General features: G+C 60.1%; 1 protein-coding gene across 6 annotated transcripts; it reads left to right on the forward strand.

The window, feature by feature from the left end:
• Positions 1-1,308: 1,308 nt before the first annotated feature.
• Positions 1,309-8,110, forward strand: UAP1L1 (UDP-N-acetylglucosamine pyrophosphorylase 1 like 1). 6 transcript variants are annotated; one of them, XM_033859141.2, is made up of 9 exons: positions 1,309-1,679; positions 2,345-2,549; positions 2,778-2,953; positions 3,252-3,424; positions 3,705-3,832; positions 4,258-4,398; positions 4,984-5,169; positions 5,752-5,818; positions 6,204-8,110. In XM_033859141.2, exons 1-9 carry the CDS (start codon positions 1,391-1,393, stop codon positions 6,450-6,452), a joined length of 1,614 nt encoding a protein of 537 aa, XP_033715032.1. In that variant the 5' UTR covers positions 1,309-1,390; the 3' UTR covers positions 6,453-8,110. The 6 variants fall into 6 exon arrangements, 5 of the variants coding, with proteins under 5 accessions (XP_033715032.1, XP_033715031.1, XP_033715034.1 ...); XM_033859140.2 differs by having other exon boundaries at positions 1,314-1,679; positions 3,639-3,832; XM_033859143.2 differs by having other exon boundaries at positions 1,315-1,679; positions 3,639-3,832; positions 6,233-6,352.
• Positions 8,111-13,436: the final 5,326 nt, after the last annotated feature.

The raw sequence follows: 13,436 nt of genomic DNA on the forward strand, positions 1-13,436 counted from the left end.
GGGACAGGGCTTCCCTAGTGGCTCAGTGGTTGAGAGTCCGCCTGCCGATGCAGGGGACACGGGTTCGTGGCCCGGTCCGGGAGGATCCCACATGCTACGGAGCGGCTGGGCCCGTGAGCCATGGCCACTGAGCCTGCACGTCCAGAGCCTGTGCTCCGCGATGGGAGAGGCCACAACGGTGAGAGGCCCGCGTACCGCAAAAAAAAAATTAAAGTGAGAGACAGAGCAGTGAACCAGACAGCATCCAGCTCTCATGGGGTTTACTTCTCATCGGGAAGTCAGGCAGGGAAGAATGTAGAAAGGCACGAAGGAACAGAAGAGGATGGGAAGGTCTCTCCAACTGTGACTTGTGAGGCGAGATCTGGCAAAGTGGGGCAGAAAGTCACGTGACTTTCTGAGGATGAGCCATTCAGGTGCAAAGGCCCTGAGGCAGGCTGACTTCTTTCAGGTCCAGGAGAAGGTACAGTGGGCCCCCAGGAGGCTGTGAAGCGCCACGTCCTAACCCAGAAAGGGTAGTGGAAGGGGTGGGGCTCTATGGGCAGAACCTGCCTGCCAGGAGAGGCAAGGGCCTTAACACAGGTTCCCTGGGACAGGCTGGGGGAGATCTTACTTTTCATTTTGGGTCCTAAAGCACCATTTGAACTTGTTTTAACCATGGGCATGTATTACTTTCAGACTTACTAAAACTCATTTCTAAAAGAAAGTTTTGTCTTCAAGTGGCTGAAGCTACTCTTTCATATTTTTCACAAGGGAGTTTGTAAACAGCAAGATGTTTAAAACCAGATAGCTAAGTAACAAGGCAGGGTGAGGGGCAGCTCCTGCGCGGTTCCGGTCACGTGGCAAGGGGAAGGAGGGAGGATGTGAAGAAGGGAGCCCCCAAGGAGGCAGGGTGGCCCTGCTGGGTGACACCCAGCCCTGCTGGTGATCTGGCTCTGTCCTCCCCAGCCCAGCCGTGAGTCGGCTGGCCTCTTCACTGAGCCCCGGACTGTTGTCCCCGGCGCCAGGCGTCTTGGTAAATGCAAACAGGTCCACGGGCAGGGACAGACCCTAGCCTCTCCCTCGGGTGCCCCGGCCCCCAGGGCTGTGGGCAGGTTGGTGAATTAGAACTGAAGTCAGTCCTCCTGCGCCTCCGTGGGCAGGGGCGGGGCTCGGCGTGGCCTCCGGGGCCGAAGAGAGGCGGGGAGGATCGGGGGCGGGACCGGGGCGGGATCGGGGCCGAAAAGAGGCGGGGCGGGCGGGGGTCCGCGACCCGGCCGCGCTGGGCCTGGGCGGGGTCAAGGCGGGGCGCCCCGGGCCCGCCCAGCTGGGGTCGGCACCGCCCGCCGAGTCCCGTGACGCTGGTCCGAGAGCGCGGGTCACGAGTGCCAGCGCGGCCGACGGCGGCGGCGACATGGCCTCGGAGCTGGACGTGCGCGCCCGGCTGCAGCGCGCCGGCCAGGAGCACCTCCTGCGCTTCTGCGCCGAGCTGGCGCCGGGCCCGCGTGCCGCGCTGCTGGCCCAATTGGAGCTCCTGGAGCCCGAGGCGCTGCGCGAGCACTGCCGGCGCGCGGCCGCCGCCTGCGCGCGCCCTCCGGCCCCCGCGCCTGACCTGGCCGCGCGCCTGCGGCCCCTGCCTCCCGAGCGCGTAGGCTGCGCGAGCGGGGTCGCCCCCCAGACGCGGCGGCTCTGGGAGGAGGAAGGTAGGCGGGGCGGAGGTCCAGGCGGCGGGCGCCCCAGCCTCCGGAAGGCGGCCTCGCCCACAGAGCGGGGCGACAGGGGAGGGGGTACTTGGAGTTCAGTTTGCCTCCTTCGTGAAATCGACGCTCTCACACGCACCAGCTCGGGGCTGGGGTTTGGAGCCCCCGAACGCTGCCATGCTGGCAGCCGCCCCTAGGCCGCACTCCCTGGGGAGAGTGTTCTGTGCTGGGCACGCCTGGATGGCCAGCTGCCCAGCCCACGTATTGACAGCAGGGGACCCATAAGACACTTGCAAACGCTCCTTTTCACACCAGCGCCGGCGCAGCTGCGCCCTTTGCCTCTTGGCCTGGAGGGGAGGCAGTCGCTCCTGCAGGGGAGCCTGCCCAAGGCCCCTGCTGGACAACTCCGGCCAGGCCCACCTGGTGTTTCCTCTGGAGGACCTATGTTGGGAGTGAACCCCGGAGGATATGGTCAGTGCCTCGGCGGGGCCGGGGCAGGGTTAGGTTTGGGTGAGGCCCAGGCCCAAATCAGAATGTTATCTGGATCGTTCTGTTCTGCGACTATCAGACGTCTCACCGTCCCAGGCACAAGTTTGGTTTGCTCTAAAACGAAAGGGTGGTTGTGTGACGGGTTCCAGGCATCCCCTCATGGCGCCCCATGCCCCCAGGTTTCCACCAGATCGCCCTGAACAAGGTGGCTGTGCTGCTGCTGGCTGGTGGGCAGGGCACTCGCCTGGGCGTGACCTACCCCAAGGGCATGTATCAGGTGGGGCTGCCCAGCCAGAAGACCCTCTATCAGCTGCAGGCAGAACGGATTCGGCGGGTGGAGCAGCTGGCTGGCGAGCGCTATGGGACCCGCTGCACCGTGCCCTGGTGTGCCCTCCTGCGTTACCCTGGCCCCAGAGTGATCCGCCCCGTGTAGCCCTAGCCCTGTTCTACACCAAGACTTGAACCCCAACCCCAGCACAGCCCCGGACAGAGCCCAGCACCCACCCAGGCGGAGGCCTGACCGCTGCCCTAAGGCTGCACCCTGATGTCAGCCCGTCTACCGGAGGGGCCAGGCCCTCCAAAAGCCTGCCTCAGGCTTGCCTCTCCTTGCAGGTACATCATGACCAGTGAGTTCACTCTGGGGCCCACAGCCAAGTTCTTCAAGGAGCATGACTTCTTCCACTTGGACCCCAACAACGTGGTCATGTTTGAACAGCGCATGCTGCCTGCTGTGACCTTCGATGGCAGGGCCATCCTGGAGCAGAAAGACAAGGTTGCCATGGCGCCAGGTACACCCCCCATCCCTGCGGCAGGGAGGGTCCGCCAGGCCTACCACGTGGAGCTGGCTGGGGGTCAGGAGGCCGGGGACAGAGGCCGCATGGTCCTGAGCCAGTGGCCTTCCCTCTCTGGGCCTTGATTCCCACCTGTCACGTGGAACAGCCGCAGGGCTACTTGGATGGCGACAGACAGCGGCCTCAGGCACAAGGCCCAGCCCCGGGGGCCCTCGCCTGCCTCTAGCGCGCTCTCAACTAGCTGGCTGAGGCCGGCAGGAGCCCTTCCAAGACCCTTTGCTTTCTCCCTCTGCAGATGGCAACGGGGGCCTGTACTGCGCGCTGGCGGACCACCAGGTCTTAGAGGACATGGAGCGGCGCGGAGTAGAGTTTGTGCACGTGTACTGTGTGGACAACATCCTGGTGCGACTGGCCGACCCGGTCTTCATCGGCTTCTGCGTGCTGCGGGGTGCCGACTGTGGAGCCAAGGTGAGCCTGCCGCCCCCTCGCGTCGCCCTCGCCTCTCCTTTCCGCCCGCCCTCCGCGCCCCGCCCTGCCCTCCGCGCCCCGCCCTGCCCTCCGCGCCCCGCCCTGCCCTCCGCGCCCCGCCCTCCTCCCAGGCCCTGGCCCCGCCCCTTCCTCCCCCGCACGCCGGGCCCGACCCAGTCAGGTGTCCCCGCCCGTCCACTCGTGGCGGCCGCAGGTGGTGGAAAAGGCGTCCCCCGAGGAGCCGGTGGGTGTGGTGTGCCAGGTAGACGGCGTCCCGCAGGTGGTGGAGTACAGCGAGATCAGCCCCGAGACGGCCCGGCTGCGTGCGCCCGGAGGGGGCCTGCTCTACAACGCGGGCAACATCTGCAACCACTTCTTCACGCGAGACTTCCTCCAGATGGCCACCAGGTGTGCAGGGCGGCCAGCCGGGCCACAGGGACTGGGGGCAGACCTGAGCTGGGTGGGGCTGTGGGGTGCGGTACGGAAAGGGTCTTGCGCTCAGACAAGCTGGAGGCAGAAGAGCGCTCCAGTATCTGGTACAAGGCTGTGGCCGAGTGGGCGTGGCCCTGCTCCCGGGAGGGGGCCGTTGCCCGTAGGCACCACGTCCACCCCGTGGCTTGGGCAGGGATGTGGCCGATGGTGCCCAGCTCTCAGGCCGGGGTGCATGAGGATGCCTGGCCCTCCAGAGACAGGGCTCAGCCCCCACCGCCCTGTGCCTGCTGTGTCCATCTGTCCACCTGCCCCGGCTGGCCGGGCATGGGGGAGGTGGGCTGGGGCTTCAAGATGTCCTGTCTGAGCTGTGTCTTTCCTCCCCTTGGCCTCCTGTCCCCCAGGGAGTTCGAGCCCTTGCTGAAGCCACACGTGGCTGTGAAGAAGGTCCCCTACGTGGATGACCAAGGGAATCCAGTAAAGCCACTCGAGCCCAACGGGATAAAGATGGAGAAGTTCGTGTTTGATGTGCTCCCGTTTGCCAAGTTAGTGGAGAAGTCATTCATTTCTTCCTCCTTCCCTTCCCTGACTTGGTGGTGGTTCTGAGGCCCAGCCAGGCAGGGAAGTGGAGGCTGGGGGCTTCACAGTGGGAGTGCCCTTTTGCAGGGGGGAGCTGGGGGGCTGCAGGCGGGTCTCAGGGCAAGAAGGCCAGAAGAAGCAGCCCCTGGGGTGGGAGCACAGGGAGCGTCTGGGGCAGTTGGAGCCCTTGGGGTTGTGGACTTTGGGGGGCACCCATGTTCTCTCCTGAGCCCTCCACCTGCCCCTGGCCGGGAGCTAGGAAGCTGTTTCCAGGCGAGGTTGCTGGGGACTCCCAGGGTATGTGGCCCTCACCCTGGGGTCCCAGGTTCTGGGGTGGGGTTGGTGGGAAGGGGAGGGAAGGGAGGACTAAGGGCAGCTCCGGAATCTCAGGAACAAAGACTCACGCGGTGCCTGCGGGGCCCTCCCCAGCCTGCTGCCTGCAGACCAGACCCCCACGTAGTCCTTGTCGCCCGGCCTGGCCTTCACCTGCCCAGGACCAGGGCGTCTGGGCTGGGAGGTTGGGTCCCCAGCTGTCGTCCCCGCCCTCCCAGGAACTTCGTGGCCTTCCAAGTGCTGCGGGGGGAGGAGTTCTCCCCTCTGAAGAACGCTGACTCGGCTGAGAGAGACAACCCCTCCACGGCGCGGCGGGCCCTGCTCTCTCAGCACCACCGGTGGGCCCTGCAGGCGGGAGCCCACTTCCTAGACGCACACGGGGCCCGGCTCCCCGAGCAGCCCAGGTGAGCGTGGGCTGCAGGGTGCGACCCGAAGGATGGGATGTCAGGGTGTCGTGGCCCAAGCCCCAGCCCCAGGGCCCTGCTGGCTGTGCTGTGGTCTGAGCTGGGGTGGGCACTTCCGCCCCGGCCCCACACCGAAGGCAGATGGCTATGTGCCCGGCCCCCGGCCCTCAAGCTCTGCTCAGAGCCCCAGGGGACATGGGGGTCACGCCTTCCCTGCTCATCAGAAGCTCTGAAGCCAAGACCCAGGCGTGACATCCAGAAAGCGGCACCAGGTCATTTTTCAGGGTGCAGAAAGAATAAGACCTTAGGTGTCTCCTTCTGTGATTGTCAGCGGCCGCCCCCTAAGTCTGGTTGCCCGGGCTCTGTGTGAGATGCCTGCGAGGGGCGAGGAGGGTTTTCCAGCCTAAGTCAGAGCCTGCTGCTCGGGTGGGGTCGGTGCCCGGGGCCCAGCTGTCCGCGAGGAGGGCGGCAGGTGTGGTGGACAGCTCGGCTGGGTGGGGACTGGGCCAGCCAGTGTGGGAGGGCAGGGGAGGGCCCTGGGGTACGCACCCCCGAGCAGATGCTGACAAGTGCACCCCCCAGCCCACCCGGCAGCGGAGAGCCTCCAGCCATCTGCGAGATCTCGCCCTTGGTGTCATACTCCGGAGAGGTGAGAGCCGCCAGGCCCATCTGGGGCTCTTCTGGGGTCGGGCTTGTGTGGTCAGAGGACGGGGGCGGGTTGGGAGCTTGGTGGGAAGTCACAGCTCTGCCTCAGTCGACGAGCGGGGTAAGCGGCCCCTTAGCTGCAGAGGACTTTCCGAGACGTGGGCTGCGGTGAGGTGTCGAGAGGCCTCGAGGGGTCAGGGAGGACAAGCCAGGTTCATCGGAGCCTGGGGTTTGGGCCGGTGGGAACGTCGCTGGGGCAGGAGACCTGGCTCCCCTTTCTCTGGAAAGTTCTGGCCTGCACTGGGGGACGGCTTGCCCTGACCTGAGGTCTCAGGACATCCAAGCCTTGTTTCTAGAAGCCTCTCTCCCCTGCCCCTCGCTGACTCCAGGCTGACTTGGCATCTCACCCGGAGCCCAGGGGCTGGATACCTGGGCATCATGACCTGCTTGTTTCCAGGGACTGGAGGTGTACCTGCGAGGCCGGGAGTTCGGGTCCCCACTCATCCTGGACGTGGACACGGCCAGGACACTGCAGGCCTGACTCCCTCCTAGACCTGCCGGCCCCGGGGTCCCCAAGGCTGAGGAAGCAGCCCCGGCCTGGGCTCCAAGGAGGAAAGCAGGCTGCTCTGAGTTTCTGACTGAGAACATGGACCACAGAGGGTGGGAACTGTCCCGCCTCCCGCTCCCTTGGGCCCAAGTGACCGCAGGCCCGCTGTGGGCCCACTCGGCCTCTCTGGCTTTGCTTCTGCTGTGGGGTCCAGGCCGCAGGCAGAGGGACTCAGGACCTTGCGCAGTGGGGCTCAGAGGAGGCTGATGGGGCCCGAGGGAGTGTAGCCGCTCCGGCCTGAGCTGAGGCCTGACGGGACAGGACGGGGCAGGACGGCATGGTGGCTCCCCGGCCCCAGGCGAAGCCGCACGGTGAGAAGCAGCAACCGCCCCGCGCTTCTCTGCAGAGATGAGGACAGTGTCCTCCCCTCACAGGACGACAAGTTGGAAGCGGCTGCCCCTCCCTCCCTGGCAGCTGAACCTAGGGGCCGCGGCCCAGCCCCCTTCCCCGCCCGGCTGAGACCGACAGCAGGTCGGGATGGCTCTCCGGAAGCTTGGCCTGCATGCCTGGCACTGAGTTCTCTCGAGTTCCGCCCGAGGCCTCGGCCCCCAGGAACCAGTGGGACTGATGCCGGTGCCGGGGGCTCCCGTGGTGGCTGAAGTCTGGAATTTCACCAGGAGGGGAGCGCCGTCCCCGCTCAGCCTGCCGGCAGCTGCTGACGGATCCCGGGGCTCACACTCCGCCCCTGCTCTCTGGGGCCGTGGCCCCCTTGCTGCACCCCGGCAGCCTGGCCGAGGCAGGGAGAAACCAGCTGGCTCTGGTCTCTTGCCCCTGGCGTGGCTGCTCTGGGTGCCAGTGCCCGATGTCCCATCTGGAGAGCAGCAGGCGGCACCGGCCTCTTCCTGCTGACGTGGAGCGCATCATAAAACGCAGCCTGCCCAGCCGAGGCCGGCCGCCCCCTCGCCGCTCCACAGTCCACGTGCAGCAGTGCCTTCCCCCGGGAAGGATGCTGTCCGGCGGTGGGTTCAGAGGCGGTGATCCCTCTAGCGACTTGGAGTGGACGGTGGCTGCGTCCACGCCTCCCGACCTGGGCGTGCCGGCGGGGTCAGGGCCACGCCCAAGGCCCACAGGACGACTTTGCATCCACCCAGGCGCTGCCACGTTTTTCAAGCCTCAGAATCGAACCTTGTGCCTTAGTTTCCTTCTCCCCGCTGCTCCACAGGCGAGCAGAGGGCCTGGGGCAGCGGAGGGTCGCCAAGGGGGAGGCCGAGGTTGAGGCTCCCGCCGCGGCCCAGGGGCTCCTAACTGCCACACCGGGGCACCCGGCAACTTTTTTCCTACACAAGTACAGTTAGTGGGGTAAACTGTTGAAGCAGCTCGCTTTTGAAAACCCTTTTTATTTCCACGGGAAGTTTCACACAGCACAGAGGGGTCCGGGGTATCCTGCACTGGGTTTCCTGCAATGTTTGCATCTTCCGTGATACTAGGACACTGTGACCAGGAGACCCTGCTTGTGCTGAGCCCTTTCTCACAGGTGAGGCTCCCCTGTGCCCACCTAGCACTCGGGGGCAGCACGGTCGGTGGGTCCCTTCGCCACAAGGGCCTCCCTCCTGCTCCCTTGAGGGCCACACGCCCCCACCATCTCTAACCCAGACGGCTGCTAGTGAAGCAATTGAGTTGAAAGACGGCAGACCCTCGATTTTCCACAGAATGTGGGGATTCCCAATAAACACGAGGTGCTATGATGCCGCCCGGCCTGCTGACTGCAGTTTCTGACCAACACGTGTGGGAGCAACACCGACTGTTCCCAGGGCCGCGTCCATCCAGGGGCTGCAGCCGGCTGGGCCCTGAGGGGACAAGAGCCCACAGGCTGTGCTGACCCCGCTCTGGACCACCCAGGGATCTGCCCCATGCTCCGTCTAGCTCTTTCCCAGGGTCTCAGGGGAGCCCGAGGTGACCTAGTGGGGCTGGCACCCTGGGGGCGGGCCCAGAACATGCCCTTTGAACCAGGTCTCGGGGGGCGGAGGCTCCTGCGCCCTCAGGTTTGACAGCCTGTGACTTGCCCTCCTGCACATGCATCCTCCAGATGCCAGCGTTTCCCTGGTAACTCACTGCAGGGAGGGGTGCGTGAGGACATCGCTGGAACTGCCAGCAGAGCTGTGTGTGGGAGAAGACCCGAGGAGACCCCAGGGACGACCCCTAGAAGGGAAGGGGCAGGAGGGAGGAAGATCTTTCTGGAACGGGTTCAGACAAGCCTAGGAGCTGAGCAGTAGGTGCACGTGCTGGGGAGCCCTCCTGAGGCCCAGAAATGTCAGAGCTGAGAAGGCAGGAAGCAGTGGGCTCCCCATGGAGGGAGTGGGCAGTTGGGGCCTGGAAAACACCAGGGAGGGGCCCTGAGCTGAGGGAGGCCTGAAGGGGGAGCTTGCTTGCCCCTGGGCCCCCCACTCATCCCTGGACAGGAGGAAGGCGACAGCCCAGCCAAGGAGACTTGTCACCACCCTGAACTCTGTTTCCTCCCATGGACTTTCCCACAAGTGAAACGTCCCCTTTTTCTCCGCAAAGTAATGGTCCTGTGCTTTCTTCTCCGCACTTGCCTGTGGTTAGCCGTGGTTTGCACGTCCTGAATTCTAATTCCTCTGCTATTCCCAGATAAACTCATCTTGCTGGTAAAAGAGCTAATAGCTGCTTTACTTGTAAAGTAGACATGACTTGGTGTCCAGAAGTGGGGTCTGAAGGAGAAGCCTGGGGGCTGACGGCCCTGCCACCCGATGCCCTTGGCCAGTCTCTGGTATTCAGGCCCTCCTGGTTGAGCTCTCTGGCTTTATCTGGGATCCATCTGTTCTGTTTTTTGGCTTTTGGGGAAGGCTCTGTCCTTTTGCTGAATACTTGTTTGTTCTCCTTATTGGAAAACAAGGAGACACGAGGTGTGTCCGCCCAGCCTGTGCTGGAATTTTCGTAACACTTCTTTGGGGTCACGTCATTTAGGATTTTCTCTTTTGCTCTCGGGAAATCCTCTGAGAGATGCGATCCCAGTCATCTCGATGCCCTAAGTGCGGCCCCTCTTCAGGAACCTCAGCTGGTTTCATGTTTAAAAACTATGGTCCCGGGCTTCCCTGGTGGCGCAGTGGTTGAGAGTCCGCCTGCCGATGCAGGGGACACGGGTTCGTGCCCCGGTCCGGGAAGATCCCACGTGCCGTGGAGCGGCTGGGCCCGTGAGCCATGGCCGCTGAGCCTGCGCATCCGGAGCCTGTGCTCCGCAAAGGGAGAGGCCACAGCAGTGAGAGGCCCGCGTACCGCAAGAAAAAAAAAAACTATGGTCCCTTAACCAGAAATAATTCAGAACACTAGTGGCCATTGTGGGGAACTTTGGTTTTCCCCAAACTTGTTTGTCTGAGAATCAACTCAGAAAGCCATGGCTCTGAAACTAAACAGACTGAGTGGGATTTTTTTTTTTCCAGCCTGTGGGATCTTAGTTCCTCAGCCCAGAGATTGAACCCGTGGCCCCTGCAGTGGAAGCACAGAGCCCTAACCACCGGATTGCCAAGGAATTTCTGGGATGCTTATTTTCATTTGTACCCTGAGGCTTCCAAACATACCCAGGACTCTAAAATTGCCTCTTTACAAAATACTACTTCTAACCTAACTAATGGAGGCGAGCAAACACTTGAAAGAACACGAAGTGGCTTCTGAGGCCTTTCCCTCCCCTCCCTGTGCCCCCAGCCCCGCCTTCCCTTCACCCCCTGCCATCCCCACCTCCTCTGGGCCTCCCACCCCCTCCTCTTAACCCTCCTGCTGAGACTCCCCTTTTTCTCAAAACCTCTGCCCACTTCCCCCTCCCCTGAACTTATTAAAGTTAAACCTTCTGGGGGTCCAAATGCTAAATCCCTAGTGTTTTATGTTCCCCGAACTAAGTAAAGTTGAATTGTTAGCCATCCATAGATGGCTAACAATTGGATTCAGAAAATCCAAAGATCTTCTGAAAGTAACTGAGAAACCCATAGGTTTGCTGAAGAATTTAACATTAGTGATTCAAACTTGTCAGCCTGGCTTCTCAGATATGTATCAGTTAGTCCACAGGCTTATTAGTGAAGGTCAGGCCCCATACTGAATGAAACCAAGTGGGAATCTGGAAGGGATTTGGAAAAACAGACCCTGACTCTTGACAGGCATGGGGACTTGCTGGAGATCTTTACTGAACATTTCAAAAGCTTTTCCTAAGCTTGTTGATGGGAACAAAATTCAGGCTGGCAGGCAACGATCTGACAAACGTGTTCACAGCTATTCTAGTCGACTTCAGGTTGTCCTTAAAGAAAATTCTGGTCTTCCTCTGGAGACTGAATCTGTACACGAGCAGGACACTATGGGGGCCTTCCCAGAACAGCCCCTCCCCCCCACCATGTCCTCCACCTGCCTCTTGTCTGTAGAAAACCTTTAGTCTCCCAGGCCTTCCCCGAGTTCCAAGAGTACCTTTAATCAGAGAAGTGAGAAAATGCAGAAGAAAGAAAAACAAACAATACCAAAAAACAATAGTTTAGCCATTAAACAAAGCCAAGGACCTTTAGTTCCTCCTCAAGGGCTATAGATAATATTCTGAGCCATGTTCTTGAGCTGTGTTGCAGATACTGAAAACCCCACCAGGTGGAAGAAGCTAACTGTATTCCGTCCCTCCAGCATGTAGACCCCAGACCGGTTGGAACCAGAAGGTTGATGATGCTGATTCCCAATAACCTCACCACCAACCCATCAGAGAATGTCCAAACTTCCCTCGCGGCGCAGTGGTTAAGAACCCTCCTGCTGATGCAGGGGACACGGGTTCAAGACCTGGTCCGGGAAGATCCCACGTGCCACGGAGCATCTAAGCCCGTGTGCCACAACTACTGAGCCCGTGCGCCACAACTACTGAGCCCACGTGCCTACAGCCCATGCTCCGCAACAAAGATGAGCCACTGCAACGAGAAGCCCGAGCACTGCATCAAGGAGTAGCCCCCGCTCGCCGCAGCTAGAGGAAGACCGCACGCAGCGATGAAGACCCAACGTGGCCAAAAATAAATGTTTCTTAAAAAATCAGTAAAGTTATTAAAAGAAAAAAATGTCCACGAGCTGATCACACACCCCACAACCCTCCTCCCTCACCCTGTCTTTAAAAACCTTTACTTGGGGCTTCCCTGGTGGCGCAGTGGTTGAGAGTCCACCTGCCAATGCAGGGGACGCGGGTTCGTGCCCTGGTCTGGGAAGATCCCACGTGCCGCAGAGCGGCTGGGCCCATGAGCCATGGCCGCTGAGCCTGTGCGTCCGGAGCCTGTGCTCCACAACGGGAGAGGCCACAGCAGTGAGAGGCCCGTGTACCACAAGAAAACAAAAAAACAAAAAAACAACAACAACCTTTACCTGGAAGAGTTAAGGTAGTTTGGGTCTTTTGAGCACTAGCTGCGTGGACTCCTTGCTTAGCGCCTGCAGTAAACGCTGCCCTTTCCTTCCTCACACGCTGGTGTCAGGAGATTGGCTTTACTGCATGGACGATCAGACCCAAGTTTGCTTTGGTCACGAATCCACTCAGGTAGCCTTTAACTCTGTGTTCATTAACAGGCGTAACTGGGATCCTTCCCTTCTAGATAAAAGGACCAGGCTTGAACCGGAAACCGTGTCCACTCCAGATTTAGCTAATTTAGCCACCAACTCATCTGCACTCTAGACTATTCAGCTGAAAGGAAGTCCACTCAAACCCTTAACCTTCAACTCCAGCAAATGAAGGTCCCGAGACAAAACCCAAACCCTCCTAGTTCCTGCTATTATCGCAAAAAGCCAGGACTTTGGGGAAAAGATTGTCTCAAGTGTAAGTGCTTCAAGTGCCTTCAGCCCTCTAACCAGCCTTTCCAACGCCCTCCTGACCACCACCAACGGGCCTCTGAGGAACCACAGGGGTTCTTCCCAACCCTCCCTCTTCATCAGCTCAGAAAAACAACTCTCCAGATTGGGAATCAATCTCTTGGCACCAGAGCCTCACTCTCAGTTCAACTGCGGTAAAGCAGCCCCGGCCTCGGAGCACGAAAGTGATCCAAGTAGTGGGGGTCTCTGATGAACCTCAACAGGGTCCTGTCCCTGAACCTGCTCCTTTTTGCTTAGGCCCTGAGAGATACCCACACTTCCCTCCTTAGTCTCTCCGCCCCTATTCATTTATTGGGCCAAGACAGCTCAGCAAATATGCTGGAATTTCTTTCTCCCAAAAGGGGAAATAATTCTAGAATTTCACAGTAACAGTCAAAATAGCCAACCAGGTGAGTTCAGTGACCCTTCACTGGCTTGGCTTTGCTTTGTCTCTGACGGTCCTGGAGCTGATTCGGGAGACGCTGATCATTTGTCCCTGCTGAGTCAGCTGCCATCCTCCTTATGGGCAGAACTTCTCCAACTGATACTGGCAAAACCCACAGTGCTCTTCCCATTAAGACTCAAATAGGTCCCTCGAAACCTCTCCCCAGAACTAATCAATACCCTCTGAGGAAAGAAGCCCTTCAAGGTGTAAAGCCCGTAAGAGGATTCCAAGGCTCAGAGCCTCACTACCCCTTGTGCTAGTCTCTGTAATACTATTAAATATAGCCCGTGAGAAAGCCCAACGGCTGAGGATGGAGGCCTGTCCAGGACCTGCAGGCAGTAATCAACGTGCTGCCCCTCGACACCCTGTCGTTCTTAACCTCCATACTCCACTCGCATCCGTTCCTACTGAAAGCAAAAATTTCACTCTAGGTGATCCATGCAGCACACGCTTTGCAGGCACACCTCGGAGATATTGCGGGGTTGGTTCTAGACCGTTACAAAAAGGCGAGTATCACAATAAAGCAAGTCACGTGAATACTCTGGTCCCAGTGCATATAAAAGTTATGTTCATACTCTAATGCAGTTTATTAAATGTGCAATAGCATTGTGTCTAAAAAACGATATACGTACCTTAATTTGAAAATACTTTATTCCAAGAAATGCTAACCATCACGAGCCTTCAGCAAGTTCTAATATTTCGCAATAGTAACGTCAAAGATCACTGACCACAGGTCACCATAACACATATAACGGTAATGAAAAT

This window comes from Tursiops truncatus, chromosome 6 (assembly GCF_011762595.2).
Source record: "Tursiops truncatus isolate mTurTru1 chromosome 6, mTurTru1.mat.Y, whole genome shotgun sequence".
NCBI lineage: Eukaryota > Metazoa > Chordata > Mammalia > Artiodactyla > Delphinidae > Tursiops > Tursiops truncatus.

Coding starts and splice junctions, on each gene's coding strand:
- UAP1L1 (XM_033859140.2), top strand. CDS start 1,391: ATGGCCTCGGAGCTGGACGTGCGCGCCCGGCTGCAGCGCGCCGGCCAG. Junction 2,954..3,251: donor CAAGGTTGCCATGGCGCCAG/GTACACCCCCCA, acceptor CTCCCTCTGCAG/ATGGCAACGGGGGCCTGTAC. Junction 4,399..4,983: donor GATGTGCTCCCGTTTGCCAA/GTTAGTGGAGAA, acceptor CCGCCCTCCCAG/GAACTTCGTGGCCTTCCAAG.